The following is an 18,601-nucleotide window of genomic DNA, read 5'->3' as shown; positions in this document are numbered from 1 at the left end:
TCTACAGTGCACTACTTTTGACCAGAGCCACAGGTCAAACACAGTGTGCTATAAAGGAAATAGTATGTAATTCAGGCTGTTGAGGGGAGGATGGCTCTTAATAATGGCTGGAACGGAGCAAAGGGAAAGGCAACAAACACATAGAAACCATGTTTGATGTATTTGATACCATTCCACGAGCTCGTCCTCCCCAATTAAGGTGCAACCAGCCTCCTGTGGTGTAATCTGGGACACAGACAATACATCAAGCTAAGCACAGGGATACCTCAGACGTCTCTCAGAGGGATGTTTAAAGATATTCAGGATACCTCAGACGTCTCTCAGAGGGATGTTTAAAGATATTCAGGATACCTCAGACGTCTCTCAGAGGGATGTTTAAAGATATTCAGGATACCTCAGACGTCTCTCAGAGGGATGTTTAAAGATATTCAGGAGTGAGTTCCAAATTACACCCTATTCCTTCTATAGTAGGCCTACCCTATGGGCCCTGGTCAAAAGCACTGCAATAAATAGGGAACAGGGTGCCATTTGGGATGCAAGCCATTCATCTGAGTGAGATGTTTTAAAAACTGGGCTGTGATGCATTTCATTCTACATGAAGCACGTGCACTACCCTGTCCTTCAGTGTAAGTACTGTCCCCATTCCTTCATCAACTTTGTGAGTCAGCAGGATCCTCTGTGTGTGTGTGTGTGTGTGTGTGTGTGTGTGTGTGTGTGTGTGTGTGTGTGTGTGTGTGTGTGTGTGTGTGTGTGTGTGTAACCGAAAGGTTGCTGGATCGATTCCCTGAGCTGACAAGGTAAAAATTTGTTGTTATGCCCCTGAACAAGGCAGTTAACCCACTGTTCCCCGGGCGCTGTGGATGTCAATTAAGGCAGCCCTCCTGACATCTCTGATTCAGAAGGGTTGGGTTAAATGCGTAAGACACATTTCAGTTGAATGCATTCAGTTGTGCAACTGATTAGGTATCCCCACTTCTTCTGTCCCTGTCACCCCATCTGCTCTGCCTCCTTGTAGGCCGGAAGGGTGAATATAGACACAAAAGTGTGTGTGTGTGTTTACCAATCTGCATGAAGGTAGACATCTTTATATCCCATAATTAGTAATAATTTCTGAACAGCATTCCGTTCTCATGCACACACACATAACAGACGAGAGCAGTGTTTCCCCAACTCAGTCCTGGGGCCCCTAAGGGGTGTGTTTGGGTTTTTGCCCTAACACTACACAGCTGATTCAAATTATCAAAGCTCATTGATTAGTTGATTTTTTGAATCAGCTATGCAGTGTCTGGGAAAAGTCCCCAGGTCCAAGTTTGGGAATCCCCTGACGCCAGCACACATACACACACATACAGACACGTACACACACATACACACACACACACATACAGACACATACACACACATACACATACACACATGTACACACACATACACACACGTGTACACACACATACCCACACATATACACACACGTACACACACATACACACACGTACACACATACACACACGTACACACACATACACACACATACACACACACACGTACACACACGTACACACACGTACACACACGTACACAGAAGTACGCACACATACACACACATACACACACGTACACACAAGTACACACACACGGCTCACACACAGACTTCTGACAGACCTGGATCACAGTGGCATCCACAGTTAAATCACCATTCAATACCCTGGTTTATTGTTCATACCCATCTTCTTTCTCTGCTAATATCAACCCTGGGACATTACTATATAGAAAATCACTATGTTTCAACAATAAGCGCTTTCAGCCCTCTAATAACACACAGTGTGTATTTGAAAAAGATTGGTGTGTGATCTTTCTGTCATGGGTTTTGGTTAACCTTGTATCTGGACAACGTGTGTGTATGGAGAGCGGAGTGAGTGTTTGTATCTGGCACTCCTTCTCCTCCCATCATCCCTTCTGTTCCCTCCATCACCCCCTTTCAGCTAGCAGAGAGACTGATGCTAGCTGTCATACAACCTGGTTGTAAACACTCTCCTCCCGTCCCTCCATCACTCTCTCTTTACCTCCAGGGAGCCAGCGGAGAGGCTGGTGTTAGTGTTGGTGCTGCCCAGGTTGCGTGGCAGGGTCCGGTTGCGCTCCACCGCGCCTCCCCCTCCTGTTAGAATCTGCCTCACCGATGGCCTCTGGCCAGGCTTCAGCGAGTGCCCGTAGTCATGCATGTGGCCCCCATGCACGTGGACGCCCGGAGCGTGCATGTGGCCCTGGGGACCTTGACTCCCGTGCACGGGGAGCTGCTTGAGCGTCCCGTAAGAGCGGTTCATGTTCATGCCGATGTTCATGTTGTGGTCGCCGGGGAGATGAAGTCAGCTGGGTAGGCCTCGCTCTCTGCAGGGTGGAGGGTCATGGGCGATGGGGGCGGGGGGAAGGGCGGGTCGTCCACTGCGATGTTTAGCGGCTTGTCCTCGCCCCCCAGCCCCAGCCCCAGACCTGGGGGCAGAGGGGGTTTTAAACTGACCGTCCTACGGGGTAACACCATATAGTCCCCCTCCCCTCCCCCACAAGGTCCATCCAGAGTGTTGGGAGGAGGGGGCGGTCGAGACCAGCCCATCCCGCTCTCAGTGCACAGGTAGACAGGCGCCGTGTTCCTGGGGTTCCCCTGGTGCATCTGCTGCTCCACGTTCACCTCCTTTTTCACAGTGGTGTCACTCAGCTCGTTCAGAACACCCAGTGAGGGAACCTGCATGGTGAGACGGGGAAACTCATATTAAGGAGTCATCACTAAATACACTACAGATATTATCACTGACATCACTAAATACACTCTTTGAAAAATGGGTTCCAAAAGGGTTCTTCGCCTGTCCCCATAGCAGAACACTTTTGGGTTCCATGTAGAACCCTCTGTGGAAATAGTTTTTATATGGAAGCCAAAAGGGTTCTACTTGGAATCAAACAGGTTCTACCTGGAATCAAAAAGAGTTTCAAAGGGTTCCCCTATGGAGACAGACGAAGAACCCTTTTAGGTTCTAGATAGAAACTATTACATAAAAGTATGCTATCACTGAAGACAATATAGATTAGTTAGCGTTGATATCATTACTTACTTAATTTCTGGTAAAAAACTATTGTAAGATTAAGATCCCTTTATTGGTCAATGTACAGGACCAATCAAAATTTGACACACCTTTAAAACCCAACCACTCCAAAAGACAGACATACAGCGTACAGTGCATTTGAAAAGTATTCAGACCCCTTGACTTTTTTTCCATATTTTGTTAAGTTACAGCTGTATTCTAAAATGGATAAAAACATATTTATATCCTCAGTAATCTACACACAATAGCCCATAATCACAAAGCAAAAACAGATTTACCTAATTTACATACGTTTTTAGACCTTTTGTTATGAGACTCAATATTGAGCTCAGGTGTATCCTCTTTTCCATTGATCATCCATGAGATGTTTCTAAAACTTGATTGGAGTCCACGCTGTAAATTCAATTGATTGGACATGATTTGGAAAGGAACACACCTGTCTATATAGTGTCCCACAGTTAACAGTGCATGCCTGTCATGCCCTGACCGTAGAGATGTTTGTTTGGTCAGGGTGTGACTCGGGTGGGAAAGTCTATGCTTTCTGGTTCTTTGTTTTTGGCCGGGTATGATTCTCAATCAGAGACAGCTGTCTATCGTTGTCTCTGATTGGGAATCATACTTAGGCAGCCTTTTCCTTTTCTCATTTGTGGGTTGTCTTTGTTAGTGGCATGTATAGCCTCACAGAGCTTCACTTTCGTTTTGTTGTTTATTGTTTTGTTGGCGACTTTTAAAAATAAAGGAATGTACGCTTACCACCCTAAACCTTGGTCTGGTCATTTCCTTGATGATGATTGTGACAATGCCAGAGAAAAAAACAAGTCATGACGTCAAAGGAATTGTCCGTAGTGCTCCGAGACAGGCTTGTGTTGAGGCACAGATGTGGGGAAGGGTACCAAACACTTCTACAGCATTGAAGGTCCCCAGGAACAGTGGTCTTCATCATTCTTAAATGGAAGAAATTTGGAAGACTCTTCCTAGAGCTGGCCGCCTGGCCAAATTGAGCAATCGGGGGAGAAGGACCTTGGTCAAGGGAGGTGACCAAGAACTCGATGGTCACTCTGGCAGAGCTACAGAGTTCCTCTGTGGAGATGGGAGAACCTTCCAGAAGGACAACAATCTCTGCAGCACTCCACCAATGAGGCCTTTATGGTAGAGTGGCCAGATGGAAGCTAGCTCTCTATAAAAGGCACATGACAGCACGCTTGGAGTTTGCCAAAAGGCACCAAATTGCTCTCAGATTAAGAAACAAGATTCTCTGTTCTGATGAAACCAAGATTGAACTCTTTGGCCTGAATGCCAATCGTCACATCTGGAGGAATCCTGGCACTATCCCTACGGAGTAGCATGGTGGTGGCAGCATCATCCTGTGGGGATGTTTTTCAGCGACAGGGACTGGGAGACTAGTCAGGATAGAGGGAAAGATGAACAGAGCAAAGTAAGGAGAGATCCTTAAAACTTATTTGGGATAGGTGGCAGTATGCCCAAAGTAAACTGCCTGTTATCAGGCCCAGAAGCTAGGATATGCATATAATTGGTAGATGTCAACAGTCTTTAGAAAGAGTTTAGGCTGGTTTTTGGGAAAATTACCCAGAAATTGTAGTTTTTCTAGGTGGCTCCCATTTTGGCTGTAGTGTTTCCATGCGCGTGGAGGAAAGCACGTTCTTTCTTATTTATCTCCGGTAATGAACATACTATTCTCAGTCTTAAATTTGATTGTTTATTTGCGTATTAGGATACCTAAGGTTTGATTATAAACGTTGTTTGACTTGTTTGTAAAAGTTTATTAGTAACGTTTGGGATTCATTTTGTATGCATTTTGATGGAGGGAAACTGGATGGATTATTGACTGAAGTGCGTCAGCTAAACTGATTTTTTATGGATATAAAGAAGGACATTATCGAACAACATTTTTTGAATGCCAACAGAAGTAAATCATCAAAGGTAAGGCATTTTTATATCGCCATTTCTGACTTTTGTGTTGCACTTGCCTGGTTGAAATACGTTTTTCATGTGTTCGTAAGCAGGGCGCTGTCCTCACATAATCGAATGGTTTGCTTTAGCCGTAAAACATTTTTTAAATCTGACATGGCGGCTGGATTAACAACAAGTTAAGAGTTATTTTGATGTATTACACTTGTATTTTCATGAATGTTAAATAATTATAGTCATTACATTTGAATTTGGCGCTCTGCAATTTCACCGGCTGTTGTCGAGGTGTCCCGCTAGCGGCACGCCTTTCCCAAACAGGTTGAAAACCTACTACAGAGAGCTCCGGATGTTGTCAAGTTGTCCCACTAGCGGCATGCCTTTCCCAAACAGGTTGAAAACCTACACCAGATGCTCCGGATGTTGTCGAGGTGTCCCGCTAGCGGCACGCTTTTCCCAAACAGGTTGAAAACCTGCTCCCGATGTTGTCGAGGTGTCCCGCTAGCGGCACGCCTTTCCCAAACAGGTTGAAAACCTACTCCAGATGCTCCGGATGTTGTCGAGGTGTCCCGCTAGCGGCACGCCTTTCCCAAACAGGTTGAAAACCTACTCCAGAGAGCTCCGGATGTTGTCGAGGTGTCCCGCTAGCGGCACGCCTTTGCCAAACAGGTTGAAAACCTACTCCAGAGAGCTCCGGATGTTGTCGAGGTGTCCCGCTAGCGGCACGCCTTTCCCAAACAGGTTGAAAACCTACTCCAGATGCTCCGGATGTTGTCGAGGGCTCCCGCTAGCGGCACGCCTTTCCCAAACAGGTTGAAAACCTACTCCAGATGCTCCGGATGTTGTCGAGGTGTCCCGCTAGAGGCACGCCTTTCCCAAACGGGTTGAAAACCTACTCCAGAGAGCTCTGGACCTCAGACTGGGACAACGGTTCACCTTCCAACAGGACATTGACCCTTAGCACACAGCCAAGGCAACTTAGGAGTGGATTCAGGACAAGTCTCTGAATGTCCTTGAGTGGCCCAGCGAGATCCCAGACTAGAACCCAATCGAACATCTCTGGAGACACCTGAAAAAAGCTGTGAAGCAACACTCCCGATCCAAACTGACAGAGCTTGAGATGATCTGCAGAGAAGAATGAGAGAAACTCCCAAAACACAGGTGTGCCAAGCTTGTAGTGTCATACCCAAGAAGATACGAGGCTGTAATCGCTGCCAAAGGTGCTTCAGCAAAGTACTGAGTAAACGGTCTGAATACTTATGTAAATGTGTTTAATTCAGTTTTTTATTTTCTGTAAATTTGCTAAATGTTCTAAAAACCTGTTTTTGCTTTTTCATTATGGGGTGTTGATGAAGAAAACAAAACAATGTAATCAATTTTAGAATAAGGCTGTAACGTTACATAATGTGGAATAAGTCAAGGTGTCTTAATACTTTCCGAATGCTCTGTATATATATTAAGGTTTTGGAGTGGTGTGGGGGGCTGCCATACTCGGCGCCCAGGGAGCTGTTGTTGTGGGGGTCCCTTGCTCAAGGGAACAACAGCAGTCAATGGCATCTAGGATTTCATACCAGCAACCCTCCGGTTGCCAGCTCACGTCCCGACAGATTTTTCCCATTGGACCCGGGATTCGAACTGGCAACCCTCTGAGTTGACTCTCTAACCGCTACTCTACCTGCCGCCCCTAATGACCCAACATGCCTGAGAGGGACGGTCTATGCAAATGTACTGCACACTGATAGGCTTAAATGAAACTACATTTGATTGTGTTAGTAGATTTATTTTGCATTTAATCCCATCGCCCGTCTGCCCATTTATTCATCCATCCAATCCCTCACCTGGACGAGTAGGTTGGGAGGGGGGATGTTTCCAGGGAGGGAGCTGAAGTTGACCCCTAGGCCCCCCTCCTGGTGGGCCGCCAGCTTGGGGTCATCCTCTTCATCAAGGGAGATACGGGAGAGGGTCCCGGTGATGGTTGCTGGGTTACAGGTGTTAACTTCCTTGAAGATGACTGGAGGGAGAGAGTGAGAGGAGAGAGGAGGAGGGGAGAGAGGGGAAAGGAGGTGGGGATAAAGAGCAGAATATAGATGGAGAACAGAATAGAGATAGAGAGCAGAATAGAGATAGAGAGCAGAATAGAGATAGAGAGCAGAATTTAGAGATAGAGAGCAGAATAGAGACAGAGTAGGATAGAGATAGAGAGCAAGATAGAGAGCAGAATAGAGATAGAGAGCAGAATAGAGACAGAGTAGGATAGAGATAGAGAGCAAGATAGAGAGCAGAATAGAGATAGAGAGCAGAATAGAGATACAGAGCAGGATAGATATAGAGAGCAGAATAGAGATAGAGAGCAGAATAGAGATAGAGAGCAGAATAGAGATAGAGAGCATGATAGATATAGAGAGCAGAATATAGAGATGGAGATACAGAGCAGAATAGAGATAGAGAGCAGAAAAGAGAGAGAGCAGAATAGACATGGAGAACAGATTAGAGATAGAGAGCAGAAAAGAGGAAGGGAGCAGAATAGATTTAGAACAGAATAGAGATAGAGAGCAGAATAGAGATTGAGAGCAGAATTTAGAGAGAGCAGGATAGAGATATAGAGCAGGATAGAGATAGAGAACATAATATTTATATACAGCAGGATAGAGATAGAGAGCAGAATAGATATAGAGCAGGATAGATAAAGAGAGCAGAATAGAGATAGAGAGCAGAATAGATATAGAGCAGGATGGAGATAGAGAACAGAATAGGTATAGAGCAGGATAGAGATAGAGAGCAGAATAGAGATAGAGAGCAGAATATATATAGAGAACAGAATAGGTATGGAGCAGGATAGAGATAGAGAGCAGGATAGAGAACAGAATAGAAATAGAGATAGAGAGCAGAATAGAGATAGAGCAGGATGGAGATAGAGAGCAGAATAGAGATAGAGAGCAGGATAGAGAACAGAATAGATATAGATCAGGATAGAGATAGAGAGCAGAATAGAGATAGAGAGCAGAATAGAGATAGAGAGCAGAATAGAGATAGAGCAGGATGGAGATAGAGAGCAGAATAGAGAGAGTGCAGGATAGAGATAGAGAGCAGAATAGAGATAGAGCAGGATGGAGATAGAGAGCAGAATAGAGAGAGTGCAGGATAGAGATAGAGAGCAGGATAGAGAACAGAATAGATATAGATCAGGATAGAGATAGAGAGCAGAATAGAGATAGAGCAGGATGGAGATAGAGAGCAGAATAGAGAGAGTGCAGGATAGAGATAGAGAGCAGGATAGAGAACAGGATAGATATAGATCAGGATAGAGATAGAGAGCAAAATAGAGATAGAGCAGGATGGAGATAGAGAGCAGAATAGAGAGAGTGCAGGATAGAGATAGAGAGAAAGATAGATATAGAATGCAGGATAAAGGGATATGAATAAGAGTTTGAGGCATATATATTGAACTTACAATACAGTACATAAAAAAAAAAAAGTTAAAATAGGTAAGATGGTATAAAAACAGTATGACCAGAGAGAGAGAGAGAGAGAGAGAGAGAGAGAGAGAGAGAGAGAGAGAGAGAGAGAGAGAGAGAGAGAGAGAGAGAGAGAGAGAGAGAGAGAGAGAGAGAGAGAGAGAGAGAGAGAGAGAGAGAGAGAGAGAGAGAGAGAGAGAGAGAGAGAGAGAGTATGCATTGAGCCTCCTGACATGGTTTTAATATAATAGACACCTGTGGAATTAATACAATTTAAAAAACAGCAACAAAACATGACAAAAAGCAGACCCATTCATCATATATGCAGACAACCCTTGAAATATACTGGAATGAAGACAGAAAACTCTCTCTAGACTCCCGGTCCTGTGGTATTGGTGACTCAGCAGAGGTGAGCTTTGTTCCTGACACTGTGGCCCTCAGCTATTCTCACACAGTATATACTGTAGATAGAGGCGGTCTGGCTAGTTGATAAGATGTATGAGAGAGTATCTCTGTCCCACATGACACCCTATTCCTTGTTTAGTGCACTACTTTTGACCAGGGCCCATAGGGCTCAGGTCAATAGTAGAGCCATTTTGGGACATAGTCAGTGACATTGTGTAAAATGCAGTTGGCTTCAAATGAAATGGACCTGGGTAACCCCCTGCTGTGGCCTTCCATTCCATCACATGGCCACTATGGGAACTCATTATTCCCTGTCTAGTTGTGACAGATTGCTTTATATTGTGTGTGTGTGTGTGTGTGTGTGTGTGTGTGTGTGTGGGTGTGTGTGTCCTGATACCAACAGCAAGGTAGGATGAGATTTTATGTCTTATACTGAGACCACAATGAAACTTAGAGAATGTTTTGGTTGTCCTTTTCATTTTCATACTTTTAGTTTAGTGAACAAACAAAGGAATGAACACTCTTCTAAAATACCCAACTACAATATATGACTAACTGGTAAGGCCAAATATCATCCTGTTCCTGTATAGTGCACTTGTTTGTTTTGGTTGTCTAATCAAAGTAGTCCACTTAGGAATAGGGTGTAATTTGAGGCGTAACCTTAGTCATTGCAATAGACAGACATACAAGGTCAGAATACCATGGCCTACTGTATATAGTCAGAACACCAGTTCAACTAGACAAGGGATGGCCAACGCCAGTCCTCCAGGGCCTGATTGGTGCCCCAGCCCCAGCTAACACACCTGCCTCCAATAATCACCTAATCATGATCTTCAGTTTAGAATTGAATTTGATTCATCGGCTGTGTTTGCTAGGGATGGAGACAAAGTGTGACTCCAACCAGACCCTGGAGGACTGGAGTTGTCCTGGACTAGAGCAACATGCAAATGAATAACACATTCATGCTAACCTGGTCAGCCAATCAAGTTTATACCGGTCAGATTGAATATGGTCACTCAATGGGCCACATTCAATCAATCCAGTAAATGTTTTTTGATTGAATGCAGTCCGAAGGTGTACCATCATGGGTCTCACCTCGCAGTCACACAGTCATGCTGAATTACATGCACACAGCGTCAGAGTTTAGAGTGGTCACTGCTGGGCCACAATTAACTTATAGGACAATCTGCAAGTACATCGGTAAGTAGCTCAAAGTTTCACACAGTTTCTGTGTATTGATGTTAATGAGAGATAAAAGAAGAATTTTTGTGTTATTACATTATATTATTACAATAGCGTGTTCGATAGAACTAAATCAGAGAACAATCTTGGCATAGCCTTCGTCAGGGAATACAATACTCCGTTGTTCTAATGAACAGGGCCTGCAATCAGAGACCACCTTAAATCTACAAACACATAATACTGCATCCCTGCAGCGTTTCACGTCCTACAAGATTTGCATGAAAGTTTGAGTCAGGAGTTTGATGTAGATCTCAAATTAGAGTTGGGCCATTAGTGATTGACTGTGTTATGAGGGTCAGGCTGGTGCCAGACTTACATGGGTGTCCTCTCTCTGCAAGGGTGGAGGGGGGAAAGTAACCATGGCTGGGTGTTAATTTACATCCACAGTGTTACATACATCACACACACACACACACGTACGGGCATACAGCCACACACACGCACACACAGACACACACATCTAAATTCCAGTGACGGGGAACATTGCGGCTCTGAACCGACTCAAGGGCTACCGAGCTCAGCCAATAACAGATTCATTCCGTCAAGTCGGAGAGATCCCATTGGATGAAATCAGTGTGATTGACAGGGCAAAATAGTACCGCTCATGATTGAATTCCGAGACTCAATTGTTCCCATCACTGCATTTACATTCAGACAAGCAAGCCTTAGCTACAGCGTAGTGCTCCCCATGGGCACATTGACAGCATGTTAGACTGATACAAAAGAGTGTGATAGAGAGAGAGAGAGAGAGAGAGGGGGGGAGGGAGGGAGAGGGGAGAGAGAGAGAGAGAGAGAGATAGAGAGAGAAAGGGAGAGATGGAAAATGAGCGAGAGAGGGAGAGAAAGGGGGAGAGACAGATAGAGGGGGAGCGAGAGAGAGAGAGAGAGAGAGAGAGAGAGAGAGAGCGAAAGGGGCGAGAGAAGGAGAAAGAGAGAGATGGAAAGTGAGCGAGAGAGGGAGAGAGAGAAAGGGGGAGAGAGAGAGAAAGGGGGAGAGAGAGATAGAGAGGGGGAGCGAGATAGAGAGAGAGAGAAGAGGTGAGAGAGATAGAGAGAGATGGAGAGTGAGAGAGATGGAGAGAGAGATGGCTTGAGAGAGAGAGAGAGAGATAGCGAGCGTGAGAGAGAGAGAGAGAGAGAGCGAGAGAGAGATAGAGAGAGAGAGAGATGGCTTGAGAGAGAGAGATAGCGAGCGTGAGAGAGTGAGAGAGAGATGGAGAGTGAGAGAGAGAGATCCTACCTGTTTGACATGCCAGGTCCACATCTTTTTCAAAGTCCGACTGGCAGAGAGCATGGGGCAGAAGAGAGACAGTTACACAGCAGTGTGTGTGTGTGTGTGTGTGTGTGTGTGTGTGTGTGTGTGTGTGTGTGTGTGTGTGTGTGTGTGTGTGTGTGTGTGTGTGTGTGTGTGTGTGTGTGTGTGTGTGTGTGTGTGTGTGTGTGTGTGTGTGTGTGTGTGTGTGTGTGTGTGTGTGTGTGTGTGTGTGTGTGTGTGTGTGTGTGTGTGTGTGTGTGTGTGTGTGTGTGTGTGTGTGTGTGTGTGTGTGTGTGTGTGTGTGTGTGTGTGTGTGTGTGTGTGTGCGTGCGTGCGTGCGTGCGTGCGTGCGTGCGTAATAGTATGGTTTTGGGGCAACATTGGAAACAGAATAATAAAGTCTAATATTCTATTCCAACTAACACAACATCAAGAGACAGCGATTCATTTCCATTGCATATTGATGCCAGACAGCCATATTGAAGCCAGACAGCCCTAGCAAACAGGGACAGACCCTCACAGATGAAACAGAAACGACTGAAGATGAGAGGAGAAGTGCTTTTGAAAGATGAAAATAACATCACAGCAATACACAGTTAGACTACACCTTTCTAATGGTCCTACAGATGATGATTTAGAGACAGAGATGCTAGAATACACCTTTCTAATGGTCCTACAGATGATGATTTAGAGACAGAGATGTTAGATTACACCTTTATAAAGGTCCTACAGATGATGATTTAGAGACAGAGATGCTAGAATACACCTTTCTAATGGTCCTACAGATGATGATTTAGAGACAGAGATGTTAGATTACACCTTTATAAAGGTCCTACAGATGATGATTTAGAGACAGAGATGCTAGAATACACCTTTCTAATGGTCCTACAGATGATGATTTAGAGACAGAGAGGTTAGATTACACCTTTCTAATGGTGCTACAGAAGATTTGTTGTTGTTAATTTAAGCTTTATTTAACTGGCAAGTCAGTTAAGAACAAATTCTTATTTACGATGACGGCCTACCCCGGCCAAACCCGTAAGATGCTGGACCAATAACACCACCTCTACCTTTCTGTTTCCAAACCTAACACCAGCTCTACCTTTCTGTTTCCAAACCTAACACCAGCTCTACCTTTCTGTTTCCAAACCTAACACCAGCTCTACCTTTCTGTCTCCAAACCTAACACCAGCTCTACCTTTCTGTCTCCAAACCTAACACCAGCTCTACCTTTCTGTCTCCAATCCTAACACCAGCTCTACCTTTCTGTCTCCAAACCGAAGACCAGCTCTACCTAACACCAGCTCTACCTTTCTGTCACCAAACCTAACACCAGCTCTACCTTTCTGTCACCAAACCTAACACCAGCTCTACCTTTCTGTCACCAAACCTAACACCAGCTCTACCTAACACCAGCTCTAACTTTCTGTCACCAAACCTAACGCCAGCTCTACCTAACACTAGCTCTACCTAACACCAGCTCCACCTAACACCAGCTCTACCTTTCTGTTTCCAAACCTAACACCAGCTCTACCTAACACCAGCTCTACCTTTCTGTCACCAAACCTAACGCCAGCTCTACCTAACACCAGCTCTACCTTTCTGTCACCAAACCTAACGCCAGTTCTACCTAACACCAGCTCTACCTAACACCAGCTCTACCTTTCTGTTTCTAAACCTAACACCAGCTCTACCTAACACCAGCTCTACCTTTCTGTCACCAAACCTAACACCAGCTCTACCTAACACTAGCTCTACCTAACACCAGCTCTACCTTTCTGTCACCAAACCTAACACCAGCTCTACCTAACACCAGCTCTAACTTTCTGTCACCAAACCTAACGCCAGCTCTACCTAACACTAGCTCTACCTAACACCAGCTCCACCTAACACCAGCTCTACCTTTCTGTTTCCAAACCTAACACCAGCTCTACCTTTCTGTCACCAAACCTAACGCCAGCTCTACCTAACACCAGCTCCACCTAACACCAGCTCTACCTTTCTGTTTCCAAACCTAACACCAGCTCTACCTTTCTGTCACCAAACCTAACGCCAGCTCTACCTAACACCAGCTCTACCTAACACCAGCTCTACCTAACACCAGCTCTACCTAACACCAGCTCTACCTTTCTGTCACCAAACCTAACACCAGCTCTACCTAACACCAGCTCTACCTAACACCAGCTCTACCTTTCTGTTTCCAAACCTAACACCAGCTCTACCTAACACCAGCTCTACCTTTCTGTCACCAAACCTAACACCAGCTCTACCTAACACCAGCTCTAACTTTCTGTCACCAAACCTAACACCAGCTCTACCTAACACTTGCTCTACCTAACACCAGCTCTACCTTTCTGTTTCCAAACCTAACACCAGCTCTACCTAACACCAGCTCTACCTAACACCAGCTCTACCTAACACCAGCTCTACCTAACACCAGCTCTTTCTGTCACCAAACCTAACACCAGCTCTACCTAACACCAGCTCTACCTTTCTGTCACCAAACCTAACACCACCTCTACCTACTATAATGCCTCCTGCTGTTGTTTCCCTCAGCTTGTCTTTTGTAACCTTTAAGAAATAATTTCCCCTCAACTTTGATTGGTTGGAACAAATTACTTTGTAAAAAAAACAACACAAACAGCACCACACAAACAGCACCACACAAACAGCACCACACAAACTGATTGCTTGGATTCAATGAGGGACAGTTCCAGTGTTCCATTCCAAAATGGCCTCCCTGCAAACCTCTCAAACTTGAAAGTGAAAGGAACGTTGCACCACATTGCCATGCAGACCCAGGCCTCTACACTCTCTCTTCTCCTCTCTCCCCACAGCAACAATCCGCCTAGCGTCCTCCACGGAACCCACTCACAAAAGCCTTTGTTTGGATATTAAAGTATAAAGCATTTTGGGCACGACAGAGAGGGAGGGAGGGAGGGAGGGAAAGTGAAAGAGATAGAAGAAGAGGGAGTAAGAGAGAGATATGGACCCCAGGAAGAGTAGCTGCTGCTTTTGTAACAGCTAATGGGGATCCTAACTAAATACCCCAAAATACCAAGACATGGAAGAAGATGGAGGGAGGGGAAAGGCAGAGAGAAGGGGAGAGTTAAAGAGAAAGAGAGAGAAAGACAGAGGGAGAGAAAGAAAGACAGATAAATAGAGGGACAGAAAGAGAAAGGGAACATTTGAAAGGGAAAGAGAGAGGGAGAGAATGAATACAAGTCTCAGAGGAGAGAAAAGCTCTTAGTACGCAAATCACACAGCTGCACAAATGGCTCTCGCCTAAATGGACAAATGAGGATTTAGACTCTCATCTCACCTCTCTCTCTCTCGCACTCTCTATCTCTCTCTCTGTCTCCCTCTCTCTTTCTCTCTCTCTCTCTCTCTTTCTCTCTCTCGCTCTCTCCATATCTCAATATCCCTCATCTTAGCATGTATGTACGCACACCCACACACGTACACACAGGCTGAGTGTAGAAAGTAAGTCAGGTTAACCGTCAGCATCATTACAAACTACAGTTTGTCCAGACGTTTGAGGAGGGCATTCACATTAGCCCTGTGTTCAGCCAACACTGGAAGCACAAGATAACCCAAAACACAACTGGCTGAATTATCATTGGAAAAGATGCAAGAATAGAAGATTAGAGCCATTAGATTAGAGCACATTTAGAGCCCAAAACTTAATCTAAAAACACATCTATATAGATCTAAAAACACATCTATATAGATCTAAAAACACATCTATATAGATCTAAAAACACATCTATATAGATCTAAAAACACATCTATATAGATCTAAAAACACATCTATATAGATATAAAAACACATCTATATAGATATAAAACACCACCATAAAACAACTGACTGGTAGCAGCTAAAACTATAAAAACTTGCTGTCACTAATCTACTGTGCAGTTCTGTGGTTTCCAAACTTTCCCCCCAACGGACCATAATAAAACATGATTTGTTATGTTTTGCAGGCTAATACCATTTATATTAAATAAATGGAAAGACATTTCCTGGACCACAAGGGGGTTTATCCACAGTTTGGGAGCCATTGCTGGAAACCTTTGTGTATAATGTACTTTTCTACCACATAATAACTTTACTACACTGCTACGTATATATTGGCTACTTTAGGACACAGAAGGCACAGCAGCTATCTACTGTGGTAGACGTACTGATTTGCTGTTGAGGTACTTGTGGTTTTGTCCATGGTTGTGGGCGTGGTTATAGGCGTGGTTGAAGGTGTGGTTGAGTGCGTAGTTCATGTGTTCATGGTTCATGTGGTAGTTGTGAGGCAGGCTGTGGTAACAGCCTTGTTGGCAGCTGCGTTGGAAGCCCTGGTGAGGGTGGCATAATGGCGGGTATGGTGACTGTTGGTGGCATGACGATGATGGGCAGAGAGAAGCTCCAGTGCCAGCAGTGCTAGTGCTGTAGCGCAGAGAGCCACACTGCTGCCCGCAGTAGGACACGTTCTGACACTTCTGATGCTGGGATGAAGAAGAGATGTGAGAGGAGGAGAGATGAGAGGGGAAGTGGAGGAGAGGACAATAGAGGGATAATGGGAAGGACCAAGCCAGTCCAAACTAACTACCATAATGGTTAAATGGTGGTTAATCTCATATAACATGTACTCTAGTCTGAAGACTGATTACTCTCAAGACATCCTTTCTTCTCAATATGTCCTCCTATCTTCTCAATATGTCGTCCTCCTATCTTCTCAATATGTCCTCCCCTACTTCTCATTATGTCCTCCTATCTTCTCAAGATGTCCCCCTATTGTCTTAAGATGTCATATCTTCTCAATATGTCCTCCTATCTTCTCAACATCCTCCTATCTTCTCAATATGTCCTATCTACTCATTATGTCCTCTTATCTTCTAAAAATGTACACCTATCATCTCAAAATGTACACCTATCTCTCAAGATGTCCTCCTATCCTCTCTAGTGAGTTTATGGTAACACTTTTCACAAGGCCTACTTAATACTTTTATGGCTGTTGTGTCATACACTACCAAAAGTATGTGGACACCTGCTCGTCGAACATCTAATTCCAAAATCATGAACATTACTACGGAGTTGGTCCCCCCATTTGCTGCTATAACAGCCTCCACTCTTCTGGGAAGGCTTTTCACTAGATGTTAGAACGTTGCTGCTATAACAGCCTCCACTCTTCTGGGAAGGCTTTTCACTAGATGTTGGAACATTGCTGCAGGGACTTGCTTCTATTCGGCCACAAGAGCATTAGTGAGGTTGGGTGTTTAGGCCTGGCTCACAGTAGGCAATCTAATTGATCCAAAAGGTGTTATATGGGGTTTAGATCATGGCTCTGTGCAGGCCAGTCAAGTTCTTCCAATCAGATCTCGACAAACCATTTATGTATGGATCTCGCTTTGTACACGGTGTATTGTCATGCTGAAACAGGAACAGTCCTTCCCCAAACTGTTGCCACAAAGTTGGAAGCACAGAATCGTCTAGAATGTCATTGTATGCTGTAGTGTTAAGATTTCCCTTCATTGTAACAAAAAAATAGCCCCAGACCATTAGTCCTCCACCACCAAACTTTACAGTTAGAAGAATGCATTAGGGCAGGTAGTGTTCTCCTGGCATCTGCCGAACCCAGATTCATCCGTCGGACTTCCACATGGTGAAGCATGATTCATCACTCCAGAGAAGGCATTTCCACTGCTCCAGAGTCCAATGGCGGTGAGCTTCACCTTACTCCAGTCAACGCTTTGCATTGCGCATGGTGATCTTAGGCATGTGTGTGTCTGCTTGGCCATGGAAACCCATTTCATTAAGCTCATGATGAACACTTCTTGTGCTGACGTTGCTTTCTCCTAGATGTTTCCACTTCACAATAACAGCACTTACAGTTGACCGGGGCAGACATTTGACAAACTGACTTGTTGGAAAGGTGGCATCCTATGACTGTGCCATGTTGAAAGTCACTGAGCTCTTCAGTAAGGTCATTCTACTGCCAATGTTTGTCTAAGGAGATTGCATGGCTGTGTGTTCGATTTTATACATCTGTCATTTACGGTGTTAGCTGAAATAGCCGAATCCACTAATTTGAAGGGCTGTCCATATACTTTTGTAAATATAGTGTATCATGGCTATGACAGGTTTTGAAGGCTTTATGGCAAATGGGTTCAAGAAAACTTTTCCCTATGCACTCAGTCGCCTTGAGCCTTTTGGAGAGAGGGATTCATTCTGGATTATGCTATTTGGAAAATGGCTGTTGGAAACACTTTGGATTCACCAATTCATTTGATATGACTGCTTTTGATATTAATCAAAAAGCCTAATCATTACTTCAAGTGGATTGAGATGAGTTTATTGTCAGACTATGGATTTAAAAGACAAGTACATCTCTACTTGTTAACTTTGTCATAAGTAGGTTTACTCGTGAACTGTGACGTGACCAGGAAAAACAGCAACGAAAAACTCTGGACCCTACAGTTATGAAACCAACCCATCCATTCCTCCTCAACACTACACTTTAAACAACTTAGCATTTTTGTTGTTGCTGGTATAGGTAATCTAAGGTGAAGCTTCAGCCTCCTAACCTTCCTAGAGGTCCATTCAAGAGAACAAAACACTACAGTAAATGACTGTGTGAATAACAATATCCAAGGGGATGGAGGGTTCAACGTAGGAACTTCTAGAACTAATGAATATTGCAGAGCGGTGTGACCTGGTTGACATTGGGAGGCACTTCATGTCTTTATGATTTACAATGCTATTAGCATGATTTTGGACAAAGTAACCTTATGTATAACCTTATGTGAGCTTTACCTTACACGCCCTGTGCATAATGATGAGGGCTTTCATTTGGGGTAAACCAACCTGCTGCACTGACTGCCATGTTAATAAAAATATGAAATGAAAATATGAAAACAACAAATTACAGGTGGGATTATAAAATATCTTTAGGAGGGACTGAACAAATGATGGGGTTAGGATTTTAGGCCCAATCCCAAATCAACACCTGTCAAATCCTCTCAGAACCCCACAAGGAGATGTGGTCAATTTGGGATTGGGCATTAATATAGTTAGTGAAGAGCAGAATTTGGAGAACAGAAACAGAGACGTTTTAGAACCAGCAGGATGTGGTTATGTAGCCTGACAGCACAAATTGATCAGGGACCAGGCCAGGAGTGGTTAAGTAGCCTGGTCACAGGAGTTGGCAAGACAGCACAGACTGATCAGGGATCAG

At 44.5% G+C, this 18,601-nt stretch overlaps 1 protein-coding gene across 1 annotated transcript in view; it reads right to left on the bottom strand.

The window, feature by feature from the left end:
- Positions 1-2,235: 2,235 nt before the first annotated feature.
- LOC115116507 (adhesion G protein-coupled receptor B2-like) overlaps positions 2,236-18,601 on the bottom strand; it is a 154,394-nt gene continuing 138,028 nt past the window's right edge. The window contains exons 16-18 of the mRNA XM_065020258.1: positions 11,361-11,400; positions 6,857-7,029; positions 2,236-2,737 (exon numbers count right to left, since the gene is read on the bottom strand). Of these exons, the coding sequence (XP_064876330.1) occupies positions 2,336-2,737; positions 6,857-7,029; positions 11,361-11,400 (615 nt within the window). The 3' untranslated portion in view covers positions 2,236-2,335. The remainder of the gene's footprint in view (positions 2,738-6,856; positions 7,030-11,360; positions 11,401-18,601) is intronic.

This window comes from Oncorhynchus nerka, linkage group LG7, assembly GCF_034236695.1.
Source record: "Oncorhynchus nerka isolate Pitt River linkage group LG7, Oner_Uvic_2.0, whole genome shotgun sequence".
Taxonomy (NCBI): domain Eukaryota; kingdom Metazoa; phylum Chordata; class Actinopteri; order Salmoniformes; family Salmonidae; genus Oncorhynchus; species Oncorhynchus nerka.
Note: the sequence above shows the minus strand (reverse complement) of the source record. Positions and strands in the feature narration are given on the sequence as shown.